We start from the raw sequence: 22,797 nt of genomic DNA, 5'->3' as shown, positions 1-22,797 counted from the left end.
CTCGTCTGGCCACGGTGTCCCCTGCTCCTTCTCCTGCCTCTTGGTGCCGTTTGTGCCCGGACTCCAGCCCCAGATTCCAGCCTGCAGTGGGGCAAGAGGAAACACATCCCCGGCCCTTGGACCTGCCCCGTGCACGTGTTTGCTTGAGGCCGTGTCGCTGCACCAAGGGGTGAGGGACAGATTTTGGAGGGTTGCACGCTTCTGTGTGCCTGTGAGGTGTCCTGGAGCTGTTCTGTGGGGTTTGGGTTTCTCTGACACCCTGGGAAAGCCGTCACCCTCTCCCAAGGAGCCAGGAAGGGCGGTATCAGCACGATGGCCGTGGAAACCCAAAGAAACCCACACATCCCCTCTTCCCCCCTCCTGCTTCCCCATTCACCCCATCAGAGTTATGGACACAGCAGCAAGGGTGCCCCACGGTATGGGGTCCCCACCACCCCCAGTGGGTGGGAAGGGCCCCGCAGGGCTGAGAACGGACCCGATCCCCCTCCATCAACGCTGCTTTATTTGAGCTTTGTCACCAAGGCACCGCTGTCTGCTCCCAGCTGCGTCACCGGGATGCGTTGGGGTGCCTGTGGTCGAGTTTCCCGTGTCCCTGGGCTTGCTCTGTCCAACACCACAAAACGTTTGGATGGCCCCGATTAGCAGGATTAGCATCCTTCGAGCGGGGTTTTCGGGTCCCTTTGCCCTCCTCGGGGCTGATGGCGTTGGCTCCTCCAGCTGCCCCGCAGCTGTCTGACTGCAGCGACACGCTGCTTGCAGACGGGGAGTGTCTGGCCTCTGCGGGGTAGGAATTGTCATGCTTACGTGTTCCTGGCACGGAGGCGCCTCCAGCCCCGGTCTGGGGGCGTTGGTAGCACTCCAGGAGGGTTTTTACATCTGATCAGGTTAATGGGGCAAGGGGTGGCAGGAGCTGGCTTGCAGCAGGTGAGGAAGCGCTGCCGGTCTCCCGACTCTGCCACCCTCGACAGCCTCCTTGCCCAGCTCCCGGGATGTTGCAGCCACTCTGGGTGTTGCAAAAAAGAAATGACAATGTGCTTCTAACCTAGAAACGGAGGGGAGCGTGGTGCAGGGAGCTTCACCGTCCCCGCACAGAGCAGTGCTGGGCTCCAGATGCGCCCGTGGAAGCAGCGCTTCGTCCTCCCAGGAGGCTGTCAGTCAGCTCCCTAATAAATCTCACAGAGAGCAGCAGCAGGGCTCCCTGGAGCTACAGAGGGAAATGATTTAATTGCCTTTTTAATAGAGAAAGGGGTTGCCTGCGTGCCGTGACTGGATGCTTTGAATAGGCTGATTTGTACTGGAATATCTTCAAGATGCAAGTGCGTTGCCAGCGGCTCTGGGGATGCTCCACGGAGCAGCATCGCTTTGTTTTGGCGTGTCAGCAGTGGTGTGAATTGAGTGTGAGAGCCAGGGAAATAGTAAAAAACCTCCGTGTGAACGAACGGGCCTCTCCAAAACGAAGCAGAGTCCTCAGCAGCAAGTCGAAGCGGCGCTGGGGTGAGGATTTGTCAGGAGCCAGCCTGTTCTTTTCAGGCTGTGTGGGTAAAGCTTTTGTTTTGCTTGGCAAAGAAGCGAACCCAAAAATGCGTTTCGATGGGGGAACAAAGATATTGAGAACTTGACAAATATTTTCCTGCTATTGTAACGGTATTTTCGGCGTCCTGAGAAGGTTTCAGGTTGTCAGTCTCCAAAACACTGAAGGCTTCACAGCCTCTTCAAGGAGGTGCCACCCGCGCTGTCCGGGGAAGGCTCAGCTGTTCCTTAACTGGCTCGCTTTCTCCCCAAAACTTTAGCATGATGGTGAAGCTGGAGCCTCCTGGGCATGGGAGGCTGGATACAGGCTCCTCATATTTGCACCCTTGGCCAGACAAAGCCTTGGTCTTGATTCCAGCTGTAAACTCGCCTGTTGCTTTCAGCAAACTGGGTTTTCCTTGCGCACACAGCCCCAAACAGACTCTTTAAAGGCTTTTCCTATCCCGGGAGCTGATGTCAAAATCAAAATGCATTCCTGGGAAAGTGGGGGGCACCTGAAGCCGAGCCCGGCGAGCTGGGGTTTGTGCAGCAGCTGTCCTGGCTGGATTCGTGCTAGCATTTGCTCCGGTCGCTGCTGGTGCCAGCAGGGGAACGTGCTGTCAGAGGGCAGCGTTTCAGCGCCCTGGTGCTGGGGAGGAAGCAGACGCTGGGAGCGGGTGAGTAAGGCTTCCAGCAGGAGCCGTCATCCTCCGGAGCCTTCTCCCTCCTGCCAAGCCTTGAAGAGCCGCGAGCGCGGGGTTTTGCAACTGCAAGCTGGCAGGAGAAAAAGGAAAGTGATAAAGCATGAGAAAATGCTGCAGAAAAATGCTTCCTACCGGGGGGAACTCGGACATAAATACGGGCTTAAAAGCAGAGAATGCTGCCTCCCTTGGGCTCAGCAGCAGGTACAAGCAGGTAACTTCCCACACTCAGTTCTTGCTGAAATTTTCCCTCGTACCTCTGCCTGCTGTCCCAGCATATGGCCAACAGGTTGTGGGTTTGGTGGCTGTTATGGCTCAAAGGCTGTTATGCCCATCTTCAGGATGATTTTACCCCAATTTGAAGGAAACTGGGCGCACCTGGGGAATGTCAGCCCCCTCCCCAGGATGTTTCCAGGCATTCTGCTCCTACCAGGTTTGTTCCCCAGCTCTCCCCGAGCACGGCTGCTGACCTCCTGCCCTGTGCCTGCGCTCTCAGCATCCCCCCATCTGTCTCAGCCTGGGTACGTGGGATCTGTCGCAGCCCTGGCTGAAATAGCAGCTGCTGGCAGCGCTTTGCATGGAGCTGGCTGGCCGAGCTGTGCTCTTCTCCCCCCTCGACGTGTCTCCAGCAGGTGAGCGGTTCCCAGGGGCTTAAACCTTGGGCACGGCAGCTCCTGTGCTGCTCCTTTCCCCGAATGTCATCTGGCAGCATCCCAGCAGGGTGCTGTGACTGAGTGTGAGCACACAGCCTTCCTTTCTGGCGTTTTGGGGCTGTTCGAGCTGCTACAGCTCTGTACAAACCAGGGGAAATAAAATAAAATTTAAAAAAGGGTCACTGGAAATCACGTCTCCTGACCTGTTTGTGGAGCCTTGGGTTTGAGGTGGTGCAAAACCTTAAATTTAACTAATCACGGCTGCTCTGCAAGCCAGCTCGCCGAAACTTTGCTGTGCCTGCTGCAAAACTAGTTTAACCTTTTGGATGCCCGGTGGGGAGAGCTCAGCGCTTTTAAAACAAATTATTTTGCTTTTTTTTTTTTTTTTCCCCCCCCCCCCCCCCCCCCCCCAAGAGGTGAAGGCTAAATGTCACGTTTGATGAATGAACGACCTTTCGTGGGGGTGGAGGGGAAACTCCTGCGTGCGCTCCACCCCGCGTGCCGACGTCACGGCCGTGATGGGGCTGAGTAAGGTTTTCCAAGAAGTCTGCGATGGCAGCTCGACGCCGCGCCACCATCCCTGCGGGAATTGTGGCCGGCGCAGGCTTGCTGCTCCCTAACGAGCGGCGGTGACCAAATCACCTCCTGCTAAATCACCTCCTGCTGCTTAACCGAGAGCTGGCAGAGAGCAAGAGGCGTGATGAGGGCGCTCGGAGAGCTCCCCTAGGCTGCCACCAGCGCCTGCTTTCCTCATCCTGGGGGTGTCGGTGCCCCTCTGCGTGGTGCTGGGAAGGGGGGCAGAGCAGGAGCAGCACGAGGTGCTGGAGGAGCACGGGTGTCATGGTGTCTGTGGATGCTTTAGGTGGCTGCACACCCAAGAGTGAGATTTGGGGTCTCCACAGGGGTCTCTTTTGGCACCGTCATCGCTTCAGGCTGTGGGGTTGTGCTGGGAGCAGTGTGGTGACCCCCAAAGATAAACCACTCAGCTCCCTGCTCCCCGAGATAGGGAACCTTAAGGAAGGCGAAGCACCTTAAATCCTCTTCCCTATCTCCAAAAACCTTTTTCCTGTCCCTATTTTAAGACCGCGTTAGCCCAGCGCCGGTGAGGTGCTTCCGTCTGCAAGCTGAAAGAGCCAAGTGACGTGAGGAGGGAGCAAAACCCCCAAAAGCTCCCCGTCCTCGGCTCTGAAGCGCCGCAGTGATCCCATTGACTTTGAAGACGCGTGCTCTGCTGCGCGAGGAGCCGCGTTTATAGCAGCCATCCAGCTCCGCTTCGTGCCATCCCCCGCGAGCCGGCGGGTCGCACGCCGCTGAGCGCCTGACAGGCTGAATTGTGAAATTTAAATTTATAGGGAAATATTACCGAGGTGAAGGGAACGAGCCGTGCGGCTCTCGCTGCCTTTTCCTTCCCGTGCCCTTGCTCTTTCTCTCTCTCGCTGCGTTCCCCGGGCTCCCCCAGCAACGTGCCGGAGCGTTGCGACATCTCCTCCCGGATCCGCGGTGGGAACCCAACAAGCGGTGCCCGGTGGGGCTGGCTGCCTCCAGGTCACCCCACGCTGCTCGGGGTGCGAGCTGTGGTTGGTCTGCCCCGGCTCATCGACCTCGGAGCTGTCTCAGACTGTCCCATCCGTGTCGTTGCAGGTGGCTCCATGTCCCAGCTCCAGAGCTCCTGGGAAACGCACCGGCAGGACATGGCTTATCTCCCAGACCCAGGTAAACGCTGGCCCTCCTCAGGCTCCTGTCCCTTTCCGTGCAGGACCCCTAGCTAGAGGAGCCTTGGTCGTGCTAAATTTCAAGCGAGAAACACAAAAAAAAACAAGAACCAAGAGCTGCTGCAGCTGCGTGGGGACCCAGGGGTCCCCAGGTGCTCTGGGGACATCTCCCTTGTGCGCTGCCAGCTGCAGGGTTTGGGGCTTCGTGGCCAAACTCTGCAGGGCTCTGTCCCCAGCAGCAGGTCGAGAGGAGTCCAGGTTTCTCTGGCATCAAGCACCAGCAGTCTGGTAGACGTATGGTGGGGTTTAAATCGCTCTGGAGGGTTGGGCTCTTGTTGTTCTGTTTGTTTTTTCTGAGCTCGATTTTGTTCCAGACTCATTGTCTGCAGTCACCCGGTGACTGACGATGTTTTGTGGAGGACAATGCATCAGCTGAGAGCAGACTAGACCTAGACAGCAGCTATCTGCAGCAACCTCTTGAGAATATACATAAATAAAACTAAAAAAAGAAAAAAAAAAAAAAAAGAAAAAAAAAAAAAACAGGAAAAAAGCTCTCTTGAAGCTCTTGAATCAACTTAAAAATCTCTCATCCTGAGATGCACAAATGGGATAACGCATCCTGTGCGTGGGGACATGGGGGCACAGGAGCTGAGCTGTGGGGTGGTGCCACCTGGAGACACAACTGTGGGGTCTTTACCAAGACCTGGCCCCGTGGAAGCTCCTAACCTTTATTTTCTTGTTGGTTTTTAGATATTTTATCTTTGTAACAGCAGATGGACTTGTACCGGTGGATATCAGAAGCCAGGGAAAGCCTACTGAAAGCTCCCTTTTAATATTTATTTCAGCTACGCTGCACATGCTCTGCACTAGGAGCACTGTTTCCTTCCTCCCTTGTTTACGTCCCTGCTGAGGATTTTTTTTTAAACAACGTTCAGTTGACTTGCGTTTGGGATTTTTCGCACTTACGGGAGCTGGCATGAGTGTGCTGGTGTCGCTTCCTGTCTGTGCACAAGGGAAATTCTGCTCTAGCTGGCAGGCGGTGTGACCTCTTTCCCTGTGGTTTTGCAGCTCTGGTTTGGGTGAATTTGGGTCCTTTCAAGGCTTTTTCTTGAAAACAAACACTAAAGGAGTGTAAGGGGGAAAATAGATCAGGGTTTGGGGTGGGCTGTAGGACCCTTCCCATCTAAGAACAGCAGGTAAATGCGAGCACAATCTGCGGTGTGTTCAAGGCTGGGAGCATGGGCAGGGGGGATTGGAAGCTTTTCTCATCAGATCACGATGAGTGCAAGGAGGCTTCCTTTGCTTGCACCTAATTAGCTTTTTGTGACGCTGTTGACAGCTGCAAATAAATACCTGCCTTCCTCTGCTCCCCCAGACATGGAGACCATGGCTGCCAGCACGTCGCTTCCCGACCCAGCCGGCGAGTTCGACAGGAACGTGCCCCGAATCTGTGGGGTCTGTGGGGACAGGGCCACGGGCTTCCACTTCAACGCCATGACCTGCGAAGGCTGCAAGGGCTTCTTCAGGTGAGCGAATCTCTGGGGAGAAGGAGTCTTACCCCGCCATCCTCGAGCTTTGAGGAGAAAGTGACCTGGTCCTGGGGTGCTGCCTGGCTGCGGCTCACTACCTGGGCTGCGGGCAGCTCTGCCAGCCCCATGCCCGCACTGCAACCAGCTGATACGCCTGCAGATCTCAACAAGAGAGGCCCCAAAGCACTTCCTTTTTTGTGGCTTGGCGTGGCAATCCACTTCCGCAGAATAATTTTCCCCATAACCATCTCGCTGGGAGCCTTGCAGACCTCCGCGTGCTGATGCGCCGCGTAGCAGGAGCATAAAAGCCCCTAGGACACTATGGGATGGGAAAAACACACCTGAAATGAGCAGTTTTTTGAGAACTAAGCTGGTTTGCTGGGCACAAGCTTGTCTTTAAAGCAGCCTGTCTGCTCAGAAGCTCTGCACACTTCTGTAGTGGGGGATGCACGGGGAAACCTGCTCGCTGCTGGAGGTGGCACCGAGCTCCCTCCCCAGCTCGAGCAGCCTTTCCGTCCCTGCTCCTGGAGCCCAAAGCAGCTGTAGGCTGTACGTGCAGCTCCTCCGAGGCTTTTTTCCACTGCCAGGTGGGAGTCTTGAGCAGTCCCTGGCTTGTCCCAGAGCAAAAACATCTCAGGGCTGTGGGGGCCGCAGGTTTGTGGATGTTTGTTAGCGGCCCGTGTGTCTGCACCGAGGGTGCTGAGCCATTCACGTGGGAGTTCAGGTCGCTTGCACCAAGTGAGAGAATGACTAAGTGCTGATGAGACCAAGTAAGATAATGACTGGCGTGGGACTGGCTGGGAAAAGCCTTGCTCAAGTATTTTGCACTGTAATGAGATGGCAGCAGCAGGTGGCTGGGGGATTGCAAAGAGCAGAGCTGGAGGCTTTGCACGCCGAGCAGGGCTCTTACATCAAGCAGAGCCCGGGCTTTCACAGCAAAATCGTGACTCCTCCTCATGCAGGAATTTCGGGGCTAGATGGGGGTTTTCACATACCACAGGCTTGCAGCCTGCCTGAACCCTGGCCAACCTGAGCAACAACATTTTCCTCAATCGCTGCTGCTAAACGAGGAGCTCTCCTCTCAGGTGCCCTCCTCTGTGCTCTGGTTTGGGGTCCCCAACCTTCCCCGTCCCCCCTGTGCCTGCGGAGGCCGCTGAAGTGGCTCTCGACCCCTGCAATGACTGGTGCTGCTTGACAAACCCTTGACAGGGCTCCAGTGCTGCTGCATTTCCCCTTTCTCTATTATCTCACCGGTGTAGCCATGTACGACGTGTGATTGTGACAGTATTTCTGAGCAGACGTTTTAATGAGGTGAGAAGCTCTCATCTTCAGCTAGCCCTTCATGCCCCATATAAGGCCTTTATTTTCAATTTGAGGCTCGTTCTATGTTTTTTAATCAAGCTTCCCAGACACGCTGTCCCCGCGCTAGGTCTTGGTGTGTTCCCTCTTGCTGAAACGAGCTTGTTTGCAAGCCATTTTCAACCGTTGAGTTAATTAATGCTTGCTGCTGCCATGAGATCCGAGTGCTCTCTGCCTGAGAACACTGCAGCGGGGGAGCCTGGACCCCTACAACACCCCCAGGAAAAGCTAAGGATCCCTTTGCAAGCACCTTGTGCTTTATACCAGCTTGTGCTTACGTGCATTAAAAAAAAAATAGAAATCTGCTTGTTTTCCCTGAGCAGGTTTTTGGAGAATGGCTGCACAGGTGCCAGTTCCTGGTAGCTGTTCCCCGGGGGTCAGCCTTGCACTGGAAGGAGCTAAAAGAGGGCGAGCAGCTGAGAATATCGAGCTGCAGCAGCAAAGCTGAGGGTGAAGGACCTCTGGGTCGCTCTCATCTGCCTCGGGGCCATAGCCGTCTATGATTTCCCAGCATTAATCCAGCGTGAAATCACCCAGGAGGGTCCCAGGTTTAATGGCCCTATAAAAGGCGTTAGGAATTTACGGGCACCTCTGGGTGCTCCGACGTGCACGTAACCCGCAGCACAAACAGGCACGAGCCAACCTTTGGCCGCTTGCTTCAAAGTCCACTGTTTATTAATGATGCCAACGGCAACGGTGGCCTTTTATTGAGCTCTGCTGTTTGCTCAGGGGCTCTCACAATGCGGCCAAACCCCGCTGATTTGTTCTGCTGGGACTTGGCTGAAGCATCCGCGGTTCCTCGGGTTTCTTCAGTCGTCCCGGGCTCCCCCAGCGCCCTGACCCCGGGTGTTAATAGCAGAGCTGCTTGGAAAGGCTCCGGGTGTTTCAAAACCGACCAGCTCCCCACCCATCCTGTCTGCATCACTGCATCTCCCACTCCTATAATCCTCCCCAATTGTTCTTTGAGCTACTCTGCATGAAGCTGTTTTGCTGGCTTTTTTTTTTTTCATTTTAAAATAAATCCATCTCTCCTTTTGTGCTTCCCCGGGGCCACGAGGTGTTTAGCTTAAAACACTCCGTCCCCTTGTGTTGGCTTCCTGCAGCCACGTGGCTGTTGCTGGAGGGGAGGAGGCAGCCTGAGAGCCCTGTCTGTGATTTTTTAAGTATGTGGGGAGGAAAGGATGCGAAGATCCAGGTAACGCAGAGGCCAGGAGTGATCCCAGACCCTGGGGAAGGGGGCTGAGCACCCAGCAGGAGGCGTGCACCAGCCCAAGGTGATGCCCAGGCTGCCTAGGGAAGGGGTGGAAAGCAAGCAGAAGAAACCAAGCATTGATTTTGCTCCTTGGCTTGCTTCAAAGGGCTGCTCCTGATCTATTTCCCTAGCAAGAACATGCCAGGGGCTCTCTAAAGATGTTTTTGGGGGCAAGGGGCAGTTGTCTGACCAGCTCCCAGGAGCGGAGGATGGAGCAGGTGGAATATGGGGGAGAAAATATGAGTAGTGCACCGCTCTGCTCTAAGCCTTGGCTTGGCTGTTGGTGGTGGGCTTCATAGGGGGCTGTGAAAGAGCACGGGGAAGGAATAGGGAATTATCTGATCCCAAGCAGTTTGGCCGTGCCCTGTTTCTCAGGGAATGGTGCTTCTGCCACAGTCTTGGTGCCCAAAAGACCCCCAGTGTGCCAGCCGTGCGGTCCCCAGCCAGCTCCTGGGGCTGGTGAGAAGGACACGGTGACCAGAAGGTGGCTGCAGGGTTTGGTTATGAGTAGGGAGAGCTGCGTGCATCAAAATCTCATCTTGCCAACAAAAATTCAGAGGCTCCCTTTGACGATCAGTCCCCTTGGGTGCAGCAGAAGCAGAAGGGCTCCGTGTCCATGCAGGGTGGGCGTCCTGCGAGCGATGGCTGTCCCTCCGTGCCTTGCAGTGCTTGATGCTCCTCGTTCACAGGCAGCGAGTGGTTGTGTTGGAGGACACCCATGGAAACGCTGTCCCCTTTCCCCACAGATGCTTACAGACCTCGGAGCTCCTTGCTGGGCAGATCCCAGCTCCCTCGCCGCTGGCTGTGTTTGCGCAGGGAGGGATCTCGTTATTTTTAACCTTCGGCAGCCTGCCTGGGACGTGGATCTAAATGAGCCTTGAAATGGCCGGTTCTGGGGCTTTACAAAAATACACCGGAGCAGGACACTGTGTGCTCCACGCCGCTGATGCAAGGCCGGGCGCTTCGGAGCCGCGAGCCGCCGACCCCTAGGGCAGAGAAGCAGCTGCTCAGAAACCCTCTATTGTGCCCAGCCGCCCTGGGTTTGGATAAGCTGCAATTTTCATACCAAAACCATAATGTTGGTTTGCACGCAGGACATCTTTCCCTGCCCCAGGGCTTCGTCTTTCTCTTGTTTGTGCCCTCCGCAGCCTTGCCCTGGGCTGTAGGGGAGAAGGTGCTGCTCCAGATACTCAAAATATCCGAGTTGTTCACCGAAACTGGGAGACTCCAGCGTGTCCTGTTCCAAATCCTGCTTTGCCCCTGGGTTGGGAAGCGTTTGTCCTTGTTCCTGGGAAAGCAAAGGCGCCGCTGGCCTTGGTGGAAGGGGAAAACCCAGAGAAAAACATGATTAAAACTGAGAGCCGGCTGCTGGGGGAAACACAAATTTCAAGCCGAGCACTGCTGCGTGAGGCAGGTTGTGGAGGCTCTGCCATCAGCCTCGCCTGTGTTCGTTTTCCTAAATGCATTTATTCATCCGTTAGGTGAAGGGAGAGCAAAACCTCCTTGTTTACATCTCTCTTTTTAAAGCAGCCTCTAATTGCACGCTGGAACAGCCCAGGAACATATATTTATACCCTATATGTGCAGCCTTGGCGCTGGTCCTGGGCTGAAGCTCCGTCTGCCCTTGCCTCTCTGCCTTCCCCTGGGGACAGTTGCACGGGGAGCTCGGGGTCCTGCACCCCCTGTTTGATACCACGAGGGGATTTTATCACTGCTCCTCCTCACAGAGGATGTTTCCTCCAGGCTCTGAAATGCAGCACCAGTATGGGGGTGGCCGGGTTTGGCTTCTTGATGCCGTACCCAAGCTGCATCTCAGCTCTGCGCTCTCCCAAGGGCTTTTCTGTTGCATTTGCCCCTCTGAGCATCCTCGCTTCAACTTTCCAGCCTGGAGGTGCCCCGGGCTTGGTTCCCTCCACCTTCACTTAACGTGAGCAGCGTGCGTGGAGATGCTTGCAGCCCAAGAGCAGCTTTGCTCACCGATGGGAGGTCGTTGAGTAACTTTCTCCAAAGCCCAGATGTGGCATCCTCGAAACCGCCCTGAATGGAGGAGCTCAGCTATGCCTGCAATGTGTCATTAGTGGATGTCGCGCTGGATGGCTGCGCAGGAAGGCGAGTTTTTTTTCGCTGGGAGCTGTGGCTTTGACCCTTTGTACTTGGAAGATTTACAGGCCTGATTGTAGCAGCGGATTAACGTGGCACGGTGTGGTTTTGGTGGAGAAGAGGTTATTATGTTAAGTGTTGTTTCTCTTGTATCCTGCAGTGAGATTTTTTCTCGTGCACACGCAAACATGCACTCCAGCCAGTTATTCTAGCAAAGCCGGGCTTTAAAGGCTGGTAAATGTTTAATGACACCGCTTTGGTACGTGCTGGCCTGCCCTCTGCTTTCCTTTCGTTGCTGGTGGCTCGGGTGGGGGGTTCCCTGCAATCCTTCCACCTCCTTTCCAGCTTCAAAGGAAGTTTGAGACCAGAAAGCTGGCAAGTGGTGGTCGAACCCCTGGGCTGTGTCCTTTTAAGAAGGAATCCTTCCCATGCTGTGCAGCAACAACTGGATCTCAGGGATCAAACCACAGATGTATTCAACCAGGTGCAGCCTTCCGAGCTTGGTCCCTGCTGGAGACCAGCTGAGCTGCACGGCGTCAGGTCAGAGCCCTTTCTGACCTGCCCTTGGGGTTTTTCTCCAGCTATTTGGGGGATATGGGTTTGTGATGCATCTCCCCCAATGTCCAGAGCAGCCTTTTTGTGCACCGAAAACTGAGTTGGGTGACCCGGGGTGTTTTCTCTGCTCCTCTCCAGGCGAAGCATGAAGAGGAAGGCGATGTTCACGTGTCCGTTCAACGGCGACTGCAAAATCACCAAGGACAACCGGCGGCACTGCCAGGCCTGCCGGCTGAAGCGCTGCGTGGACATCGGCATGATGAAGGAGTGTGAGTATGCAGCCGGGCATCCCGTGGGGAAGGGCCCTGCCTTGCTCTCCGACGTCCTTTTCCTTCTCAATCAACGCACGGCACAGAAGGAAAGCGCGCGAGCGTAAAGCTGTAAAAGCTCCGTAAGGCGAGGATGCAAAGGGCAGGGGACGTGGTGGGTAATGATTGAGAGGAGCTCATTTAATGATTGAGGCCTTTCCCGTGGCCGTTAGCTCCGTGGGGAGCTGCCCGTGCCAGAGCCAGGCCGTCTCTGTGGGCTGCTTGAGGGCAGCCCCTTGGGGAGCGCATCCGGAGCTGTCGCTGATTAACTCGCAGCCTTGCCCTTGCAAAGCCATCGGCCTGGCACAGCACGAGATCCTCACCCTGTCCCGGCAGGCAGGGAGAACCAAATGGGCTTCCCCATATCACTGGTTTGCCATTTGGTGGTGATTCAACGTGGAATCAACTGACTTTTTGCTCTGCAAAACCTTTTGGGCCTTTTTTTTGGGCCTTTGTTCTTGCAACGTGAGCCTGGCCACCTGGCCACGTGCACGGCGGAGACTTGAGCAAATAGCAGAGGGAGGCAAAGTAGTTTTTAACCCAATCCAAACAGACTAATGTTGTCCAAATATTTATTTTCTTCAACGATATTTTTAGATAAGCAGCTTTTAAAAATAAAAGCTGTTTGACACGCTTCCTCCTACGCGCTTTCCGCGTCTTAAGTCTTCGGGAGAAGGCAGGCATTCGCGTAGCGTTCAGACCAAAATAACAGCCCTCTGCTAGGAGACTCTGCAAACAGGACATTGTGTCCCGTGATTGATGGACCTGAAGATTTGGAACCAGCTTGGAAAATCGGAGTGCTGCTGGTGTCCTTACGCGACAAGCAGAGAGCAAACAGCGCCTGACGTCACGGCGCGCCGCCGAAACGCAGGTCTGGCTCCTCCAGCAAAGCAAAACTTGCAGGTGTTTGCAGGAAAAAATGCCCAAATTTCCAGGTGTCACAAAGATCAAGCAAATCCCCAGGAGTAGAAGGTCCCTGGGTCTCCTTTTAAGCTGGTAGCAATGCCCTGGGGAGAGGTGGAGAGGTGAAGAGCAGGTAGCGCACCACGGGAACCGTTCTCGTGTGTGAGTACAGGGGTGGGTGAGCCCACGGTAGCTCAGACCACATCCTGTGTTTTGTCCCACAGAAACAATGCTCAGATTAACATTTAGACAGGAGCAAAGAGCCAGCCCCTGTCTCTGTAGCTGACCAAGCAACCTAAAAAATGCTCTGCACAAAGCGCGGTCTTGGCGTTTTGCTGCTTTGGCACCTATTGCTGCAGCTTTTCGTGGTTGGGACAGCACCAGCAGGCACCTTCTGCACCAAAAACCATCTCGGAGGCCTCCTGGGATGTTCCCAGGATGGTCAGAGACCCGGCTCCTCTGATGGTGCTTCTTGTACCGATGTTATCTCGTAATCACGACGCGCGGAGAGAAGGCGCCGCGTTGTTGGAAAGGAGAGCGCTGCCATGCCCCAGTGCACAAAGCTGCCTGCTGGAAGCTCTCGGCTCCGGTTGCTGCGGCTCATTTGGTGCAGCCGTTGCTAACGAGGGAAACGTGTTGACTTGGACCAGCTAATTACCTGGGAAGGGCTGGAAAATTCAGTGGCGGCAGCGCACCCCGGCCGGGGCCCAGGACCCGCCTGCTCTGGGCAGGAGTTAACTTGTAAGCGACCCCCTTAGCAAATTGTTACTGAATTAATGAAACCTGACCAAGGAGCCTAAAAATAACCTTCCTGCGGACTTTGCTGCTGGTGAAATGAGTGGGGACAAGGTGTGCTGCTGTTATTTATAGGTCGCATCAGGGATCTTTAAACTCTGGACGGGAGCTGGTGTCTTCCCCCGGCTGTCATTGGTGGTGATGAGGACAGCCACGGGCAAGGACGGGCTGGATTTGCTCTGCTGCCGATGGGTCCGAAGCAGAAATAAGAGCGAGATGGGGGTAAAGAGGAGGAGGAGGAAGAGGGGAGATGTTGACAAGCCTTGTGCTTGCGTTAATTTGAGGTCTGGTGCAGGCAGCCCCATCTCCTTCCCGAGTCCTGAGGTGCTCGGACCTAAAAGCCAGGCTGGTTTTTGACGTCGTCCTCAGCCACGTTTGCAGGGACGTCGCCAGCGGGCTCGATGCTGCGGTGACGGGCTGGAGAAGGGCGATGAGGCGAAGGGAATCAGGCAAAAAACTCCCCGGGGAGGGGACGAGGTGGAGGCTGGAGGGCAGCAGGAATGCTCTGAGCCCGGCGAGCGCATGGGAGCAGCGAGGGTCAGGGCCGGGCTGGGGGCAGCAGCAGCCGTCGGGACGATCCCTGGCCCCGCCGCAACGCCTGCGGTTCAACCCCGAGCTCTCTGCAGCCAGCGTTAGCAAATATTTGTGGTTTTCCACCCGTCTTATCTGCGTGGGGTAAAGCACAGGGCAAGCTGACAGCGGCTGGGGATCAGCGGAGGCAAAGCCCCCCTCGCAGCCCAGGCGAGAAGCCACGGTGGTGGGAGACGTGCTCAGGAGCTGCTTCTCTTTGGATGGGGTAAATGAGGACAGGTTTCCACCCCGGGGTTACCGCTGCCTGCCCTGCCTGCTAGCCACTGATTTCTCCTAGGATAAAGCAGCACCAAGGGTCCTATTGCCTGGGTGGCGAGAAAACGCTTAAGTTATCCCTTTTGCCCCCCAAAATTGCCTTTTGCCAGCTGCCTGGCACTCGGGAAGGGACATCCATCCCTCCAGGGACCTGGGTGTCGCAGCCACCCCTAACCCACAGGCGATTCACCTCTCTTGGTGTCTCTGCCCTGTTTTCCCCTGGCTTTTATCAGCTCTCCGATATTTACAGCGTGTGCACGCGGGGACAGGGGACAGGCTTCCCCTCGGCTGCCCCGTGCCTGCACGGTCTAAAGGTGTTGCTGCAAAGCAGGGAGATAAATAACGTGTTGCTGCAGCAGCCTCGTGGCGCTGCGTTTGTCCTCTCCCCGCTGTGTTACTGCCGGGGAATTTTTTGTGCTTGTCTCAGTGCCCGTCAGCTGGGATCAGGGAGTCTCCTTGGAAGGCTCCCAGCTGCACTCTGCATCCTGGGGCCGTTTGTCTGTCTGCAGGTCCTCAGACATCGGTGATCCCCGTCCCCGATGTCACAGCAAGGTCTGGTTTCCCTGGGGTCTGCGCCCCAGGGGGCTGCTCCTTCACTTTCCCCTTTCCCAGGGAGAAGGCTTGCGGTTGCAGTCACGAGCAGGTGATGCTCAGCTTTCTCACCACGAGGCCCAATTCGTGATCTCAGCGCTGAAAATCCCCTAAAGGGAGGAGAATAAAAAGTCATCCTCTGGGAGCCGGGGAGAGAGGAGGAGAAGCTGGAAGGAGAAAAGGGAATTTCCCGACTCCGTGGGACCATGGGCGAGGGCCGTGGGGGCGCCAGGAGGGAGCTGGTGCCTGCAGCCCTCCTCCGCTTCCCCGAACAGACGGCGGGACTCGAAACCGAGCAGCGTCCCCAGGGCCCCAAAGGTGGAATTTTTCTTATTCCCTTACTCCCCACCCCGACAGCCCTTGTGCAACGCCGGGCCCCGTGCTGACGCCAGAGGCTGGCCGAGAGGCAAAGAGGGAGCACGAGAGGGAAGGAGGAGCAGCAGCCGGCCGGGAAAACGGCACCCGGCGGCCTCTGGGCTTTGGGGGCTGGCTGGGGGGCATCTGCTCCCCAGGGGCTCGAAGCGCCCGCTGGAAGCAGCCGGTGTCCCCTGTAATTAGGGCAGGCTGGAAAGGCAGCGGGGGCTGAGCAGCTGGGGAGCCCTCTTCAAAATCTGTGCGAGCATCGCTTTGGTGAGCCGTGGGGGGCAACCGGGGGCCCTGTAGCCGCTGGGGCTGCTCCGCTTGGCTCCGAGACCCACGATTTAAAGCCCTGCTGCTTGCTTATTGCTTTGTTTCCTGCTGCAAGCTTTCCTCCCCTCCAGTTCTACGTGCCATAGACGTGTGCTGCCCGGCCAACCCCCCCCCGCTGCAGTTTGTGCTCCCATCGCACAGTTTTGGCCGTGTCACCCCTCGTCCTGTCCCGTCCCCGCTGGCTGATAACACCCAGAGGGTGTTATCTCAAACCACCCCGTGTCCCACTGATGAAGGTGCTCAGGGCTCAGCAGTGGGAGCTGGGATTTGGGGGACATGGGGAGGGCACCGGTTTGGGAGAGGCAGCGGGGATGAATTCAGCTTTGCTCCTGCAGCTGCAAAGATGAACTCAGAGCGATCCTGGGCACCCGTGGCAGCTGAGCAGGGTCTCAGCACCCTGAGGAGCTGCTCAGGGAGGATTTCTGCCCTCGGTGCGTGCATCTCATCCCCGTGGTGTTAAACACAGAAGTGCTGCTGCTTCTGCTGCTCAGCCCTCATCTAGCTGCAGCTCGCTGCAGCTGCAAGGGGCATTTCTGCTTCTTGTTGTCCCGCCGAGATCCCGAATTTCACCCCACTATGAGAGCCGTGCCAGGCAGGCTGTCACAGGGTGAGGGACAAGCCACGGGGCTTGAAATGCTTGCACGACATCCAGCCAGCGCGCTTCGTGCCTGAAGTTTGCCAAATTTCATTTTTGGCTGCTGTTCAGCTGCCCCTTTCCTCACCCGATGGGCCGAGTCCCTTCTTTTGGCTGTGTCCTCGCCCGGCCGCCGCATCCCCCGGCGCTCGGTAAGCCCAGCACAACCCCTGGGGTCGGCTGTGGCTTCCCCTGCTGTCCTTGTGGTGTCTGCAGAGAGCTCCCGCGTCTGTCCAGCAGCGATGGGCAGATTTTATCTCAGCCTCCGCGTGGGCTTGGGGTCAGGGCAGCCCACAAGCGCTCTGCCCGTGCCAGGAGCCTGGGGCTGGATGCTTTCAGCTCGGCTTTGGGGAAAGGAGCGGAGCTGGGGCGATCTCGAGGGGAAGGAGCAGGCAGGCAGGGGCATGCGGGGCCGCATCCGTCCTCCTGAGCACACAAATGAGATGCTAATCCTTTTTTCCCAGGAACCGCGCTGGCATCCTCACCCGTGCGCCGCTGTAACGCTTCTCCCTCCCCAGACCAAGCTGTGCTCGGGGTTTGCTGCTCCCCGGCGGCACCTGGAACGATTTCCCCAGCCGTGCCGGGCCGTTTCCCAATCCCCTGGTGCTGGGCTCTGTCGCAGCTTGCACCAGCAGCGCCGTGTCGGTGCGCGGCTGGAAGGGACTCGCAGCCCCGCTTTATCTGATTTTTCAACTTGCCTGCAGGGCTTCCTTTGGGTTTTAGTCTCCTGTGGGCTCCGGCAAGTCCTATCAGAGCATTAAACACCCAAACGGGGACCTGCTGCCAGCTTTGGCCACGGCCCCTCTCCGTCAGCATCGCTGGTGGATTTGCAGTGGGTTCAGAGGCCCCAGCGTGATCGGCCAAGGCTCAACGCACCAAAACCCTGGGACGGGCAGGAATCGGTGCAGACCCTGTACAGGGAAATCCGTCTGCCTTAGGGGACAGGACCAGGGGGCACGAACCTCACTGGTGTTTGTTCCCCTGTGGAGGCGATGCTCTGGGAGATGCTCTTGCTTTTCAGAAGCTCCCACCAGAGCGAGAATTGCTGCTGCCTCGGTGTTTCTCCCAGCAGGCACTAGAAACAAATCCGTTCTGCCAGCCCTTTAAAAGCAAAGCTTTCCTATGCCGAGCCTTTAAATAGGGCTGATTGCAGCAGGGTCACACCGAAGCCCCAGTTAACCTGTAATTGCTCCCGAAGGAGGCGGCGTGGGCTCCTGCTCCGACGGGCCAGGCAGCCGGGTTTCACTGCCCCATCCTCATCCTCCTCCTCCGTTTTGGGTGCTGGGGTGAGCATGGGAGACCCGGACAAGACCCAATTTCAGCTCTGTCCTCACCCCCAGCCCCACAAGGAGCTGTTCCCTGCCCTCCCCTTCCTCTGCCAAGGATTTTCCCTCGTTGCACGCAGCACCCGGATGGATCCGATTTTTCCCCAATTCCAGCAGGGACGGGAGGTGGCGAGCTCCCAGTTTGGCTCCCTGCAGCCCTGACCGCACCGCGCCGGTCACGGGAGCGACCTCTTGGCCCGAGCCTCCCAGATCTTTACATCCCCTCGGAGGTTGGGCGAGTTCGAAAATGTATTGGAAAAACGCTGTCGGCTAAACGCGGCCGAAGGAAGGGGCCGGGAACTGCAAACGGCTCCTTGCAGCCTCCAGCCCCGACCCCTCCTTGCGAATTCCACCCCAGCTCGCCCCACGCCACGTCTCCGCAGAGGGCAGAAAGCCTCCCGTCATCAGATAAGGTGCTTGTTTTTTTTGCTAATGACCGGTTGTAGGGTTAATAGCGTCTCCACCAAGGGGCACTGCTATTTTTAGGATCCGCGGGTTGGGAGCACGAAGTCCCCGGTGGGACTTGGTGTGAGGACGAGTGGTTGTGACCCCCACGGGCTGATTGTGGCTCTCTGGTGTTTCCCTGACTCTCTGGGGGGCATTCAGGTCCTTAAGCTCCTTGGAAAGGTAATTTTGGAGCCCAGATTTCCTGCGGGGGTGCTCCCATCCCTAAATAAACGGGAGAAGCTTGGCGTAGCGCCTTCGGTTCCCTTGGCTGCTGATGAACTCTACCCCCCTGTAATATAAGCAATATACGGGTATATTTATACATCCCTTTAGCTTAAAAACACCCGAGGTATTGCAGAAGTGCTGCCGGACACCCAGACTGCCTGCCTCAGCGTGGTGGCCCGCTGGATGCCGCGCGGTGCCGCCGCATCGGGCTCCCTCTGTTGTCAGCAGCCCAAAGCGGCGCCGGAGCCGGCTGAACCCTCTGGCCCGCCTCTTGCAGGAGCAAGATTTCTTCCAGCCGAGAGCCCAGAGCAAACAGGAGGGTTGCACTCGAGCAAGCACGACCTCGCTGCACCCTGTCCTCGCCTAAAAGCACCCGAGCGGGCTGGAAACGGCGCCGGTCTCGTAGCGGGGAGCCGTGACCTGGCAGGCAAGGGCACGGAGCAGGACGGGGTGGCGCGGGTTCAGTGGAGGGATCGGCGACGTGGCAGGGATGCTGCTGGCTGCAGGGGTCCTGGGCTGCTTCTTTCTCGTTTTCCCAGCGCCTGTTTGTAACTCTCCCTTTTCCTCCCGGCCCTGCAGTCATCCTGACGGACGAGGAGGTCCAGAGGAAGCGCGAGATGATCCTGAAGCGCAAGGAGGAGGAGGCGCTGAAGGAGAGCCTGAAGCCCAAGCTCTCGGAGGAGCAGCAGAAAGTCATCGACATCCTCCTGGAGGCCCACCACAAGACCTACGACCCCACGTACTCCGACTTCACCAAGTTTCGGGTAGGTGAGGGGAGCGCCAGCCCCAGTTCCCATGCACAGCACCGACAACCCCAAGCGGTTCCAGCAACCCCAAATGGTTCCAGCAACCCCAAATGGTTCCAGCAACCCCAAGTGGTTCCCAACAACTGCACCCGACCGGTTTCATCCCATGATCTCTCCTTGGCCATTAAAAATCCCGGTGCAAAAATCCTGATGCTGCAGGCGAGCCCCGTTCCTCACGTCCCACTCTCTCTCTCTTGCAGCCCCCGGTGAGAAGCAGGTCCAGCAGCAGGGTGGCGGCGCGGTCGTCCTCCATGCTCACCCAGGACTTCTCCTCCGAGGACTCCACCGACGCCTTCGGCTCCGATGCCTTCAGCACGTTCCCCGGTACCGCTCTCACCTCCCCGTGGGGGCTCGGGGTGTGCGTGTGCTACTGGGGGTGGAAGGGGAACGGTATTACGAAGTCTGGCCAAGAGTAAAACGCTTCTTTTACTTCTCCTGGGAAATGTATTTAATTCAAAGAGCCTCCCGGGGGGTGTTTAGAGGGCTTTTTGTGAGCTGAAGGCATTAAGTGCTCGGCTGGAGCGTGGCCCTCTGAGCATCTCATCCCTCTGGGGTAAGGGGAGCTGGGCTGTGTGTGCCCTCCCAGCCCCATTCCTCACGCCCAGCACAGGGAGCCCCTGGCAGGACGGACACCGCTCCTGCTTCGGGCTGGCACCGCTCCCTGTCCCCATGTCCCCGTGACACCTCCGTCCTCTGACCCCCCCCCAGAGTCCGTGGAGCCCCCGATGTTCTCCAACCTGGTCCTGTCCGAGGAGAACGACGAGAGCTCCTCCATGAACATCGAGTTCTCCCACCTCTCCATGCTGCCCCACTTGGCCGACCTGGTCAGCTACAGCATCCAGAAGGTGATCGGCTTTGCCAAAATGATCCCGGGATTCAGGTGAGGATTTTGTTCCCAGACCCAGTGTCTGTGGTGGTTTTCTGCCCTCATGGACTCCATCCCACTCGTTTTTCCTCTGTCTCACCTCCAGGGCTCTGTCCCCTTCCCAGCTCTGTTCCTATCTTCGTGTTTTCTCTCTCTCCTCCTTCCCGGGGCTGATCCTTTTCTATCCTCAGCTCTCAGCCATGTGAGCAAAACGCTTCAGCTCCTGAGAAAGATACTCAAGGCTGTGCAAGCGGTGCCCCTCCTGGTTTGGGGGGCACCTCAGATCCCCTTTAACTCCAGCCCAGTGAGAGTCAGGCTGGTGCCTGGGGTGCTGGGTGCAGCCCCTCATTAAATACAGCTGCAGAATCACCCAGAAATTTGGGGTGAGGGGGAAGAGATGGGGTCACCGCCGGGACCTGGTGCGTGCCGCTGGTGGTGGCCAGCTCTCAGCTCGCCCTCTCGCTGCCCTGCAGGGATCTGACCGCAGAGGACCAGATCGCCCTGCTGAAATCCAGCGCCATCGAGGTGATCATGCTGCGCTCAAACCAGTCCTTTACCCTCGAGGACATGTCGTGGACCTGCGGCAGCACTGACTTCAAGTACAAAGTCAGCGATGTCACCCAAGGTGAGGGCACTGCCGGGCCTTCTGCTTGCTGCAGGCCAGGAGACGTCACCTGGGGGCCAGCAGGGGGGATAAAATTTGCAGATATTGTGGATTTTAAATCTCTGCCTGCGCTTGGAAGAGATTTAGGGTAACCCAAGGATGCCAGGATCCTTGGTGCAAGGGCAGAGAGCCCAAAGCAAGGTCCTGAGGAAACCAGGCAGAGCGCTGGGAGCAGGCACGGGGCCACCGAGGGCAGGAGTGAGAGCTGCTGGTGGGGTGCTCGGGGCGCCTGGGGGGGTTTGTGATGTTCCTGCAGGACGGGGGGCACCCGGGGGTGATAAGGGGGCAACACGCCTGTGGGCTGATCGGCCTTGTGGCTCGCAAAATAACCTGCTCCCTGATCTCCTGCTAAGGAGAAAAGTGTCATCAGGAAGAAAATAAAGTAAAGTAAAATAAAGTAAAATAAAGCAAAATAAAGTAAAATAAAGTAAAATTTATTTACTAAGTAATTTATTTATTTATTTATTTATTTAATAATAAATCATTTATTTACTAAGTAAAATAAAGTAAAGTAAAATAAAGTAAAATAAAGTAAAATTTATTTACTAAGTAAATAAATTATTTATTTATCTATTTAATAATAAATAATTTATTTACTAAGTAAAGTAAAGTAAAATAAAGTAAAATTTATTTACTAAGTAAAAAAAATATTTATTTATTTATTTATTTATTTAATAATAAATAATTTATTTACTAAGTAAAATAAAATAAAGTAAAATAAAGTAAAATAAAGTAAAGTAAAATAAAGTAAAGTAAAATTTATTTACTAAGTAAATAATTAATTAATTAATTTTTTTTAATAATAAATAATTTATTTACTAAGTAAAAGTAAAGTAAAATAAAGTAAAGTAAAATAAAGTAAAATAAACAGCCATGTTTGAAGCTGTCCCAGAAGTCCCCTTCCACCCCCCTGCTCCCTTTGCTGTGCTGAAGGAGGAGCTGCCGAGCCCCCCGCTCGCCCCCCAGCCCCAGGGGAGCCGGGCTGTGGTCCCGGGGCTCCGTGCTGACGGCTCCTCTCTCCCCAGCCGGCCACAGCATGGACCTGCTGGAGCCGCTGGTGAAATTCCAGGTGGGCCTGAAGAAGCTGAACCTTCACGAGGAAGAGCACGTGCTGCTCATGGCCATCTGCATCCTGTCCCCAGGTAGGCTCCAGCTCCCCAACCCACCAGATAACCCCGAAAAACCCACCACCCCCCGTCCCCTCCTCACCCTTTTTCACCTCCCCCAGACCGCCCCGGCGTGCAGGACACCTCGCTGGTGGAGGCCATCCAGGATCGCCTCTCGGACACCCTGCAGACCTATATTCGCTGCCGCCACCCTCCTCCCGGCAGCCGCCTGCTCTACGCCAAGATGATCCAGAAGCTGGCCGACCTGCGCAGCCTCAACGAGGAGCACTCCAAGCAGTACCGCTGCCTCTCCTTCCAGCCCGAGCACAGCATGCAGCTCACCCCCCTGGTGCTCGAGGTTTTCGGCAACGAGATCTCCTGACTCCCGCCGCCTCCCTGAGCCGGGGGGCGTCCCCCGAATTAAAGGGAGAAGTCAGCTCGGCCTCCCCCCGGGGAGCCCGGGTGCCAGCTCGGACACGGAGGGGTTGGTTTCACACTACTGCAGCTCCTGCTTTGGCTCGTCCACGGCTGCAGAGCGGGCACGGACCAAAACCTGCACGTTTTGTCCCCAAAACCTCCGCCAGCGGTTTTCTCACCCGCCGGAGCTGATTTATCCCTTTCTGGATGTTTTTGAGGCTAGGCTGCCTCGAATCGGTTCTTTCTGACCTGAGAACTCGGGGCTTTTTGGCAGAAGCCGGGGGGTTTTGCACATCCGTGGCGCCGGGGAGCAGCTGGCGCCGGCTCCTGCTCCCCTCCGGGACCCCAGGGACCCCCACGCTCGCCCCCCTTCCCAAAGGACGATGCCAACGGGGCGGCACACCCCAAATCCCCGCGGGGAAATGCCGTGGTCATGCTAAAAGCACTCCTCCAAGGCAAAACGGGGAGAAAAAACGAGAAAAAAACGCGTCTGGGAGCAGCCGAGCTGCGTTCCTAACACTACTGCCTGCTGGGGGGAGCGGAGCTGGTGGGGGGGTCTCCTGCAGCCCCCCCCCGAGCCCTCATTGTGGGGCTGGGGTCTGCGACCACCCATGGGCTAACGAGGCATCGCCTTAACGATGGAGGTGGGGGCTCGGGGGGGGCACGCTGAGGTTTCCTGTGCACCCATACCGAGACTTCTGAGGCTGCCGGGGGTGCCCCGTGTCCTGCTGTCCCCCCCCCTCCAGAGGTGGCCTTCGGGGAGGGCAGCTTGGGGACCCCGGAGGCCCCAAAACCCTCCCCCCAC

At 56.6% G+C, this 22,797-nt stretch overlaps 1 protein-coding gene across 1 annotated transcript in view; it reads left to right on the top strand.

Moving 5' to 3' along the window:
* Positions 1-22,797, top strand: part of VDR (vitamin D receptor) — a 36,384-nt gene extending 13,587 nt beyond the window's left edge. Inside the window, exons 3-11 of the mRNA XM_084303498.1 lie at positions 4,505-4,576; positions 5,951-6,101; positions 11,509-11,639; positions 18,714-18,898; positions 19,141-19,264; positions 19,649-19,820; positions 20,279-20,430; positions 21,495-21,611; positions 21,698-22,797. Of these exons, the coding sequence (XP_084159624.1) occupies positions 4,513-4,576; positions 5,951-6,101; positions 11,509-11,639; positions 18,714-18,898; positions 19,141-19,264; positions 19,649-19,820; positions 20,279-20,430; positions 21,495-21,611; positions 21,698-21,957 (1,356 nt within the window). The 5' untranslated portion in view covers positions 4,505-4,512 and the 3' untranslated portion in view covers positions 21,958-22,797. The remainder of the gene's footprint in view (positions 1-4,504; positions 4,577-5,950; positions 6,102-11,508; positions 11,640-18,713; positions 18,899-19,140; positions 19,265-19,648; positions 19,821-20,278; positions 20,431-21,494; positions 21,612-21,697) is intronic.

Source organism: Netta rufina (assembly GCF_964035555.1).
Source record: "Netta rufina genome assembly, chromosome: 30".
Taxonomy (NCBI): domain Eukaryota; kingdom Metazoa; phylum Chordata; class Aves; order Anseriformes; family Anatidae; genus Netta; species Netta rufina.
The sequence above is the reverse complement of the archived record's forward strand: the minus strand, read 5'-3'. Positions and strand labels throughout refer to the sequence as shown.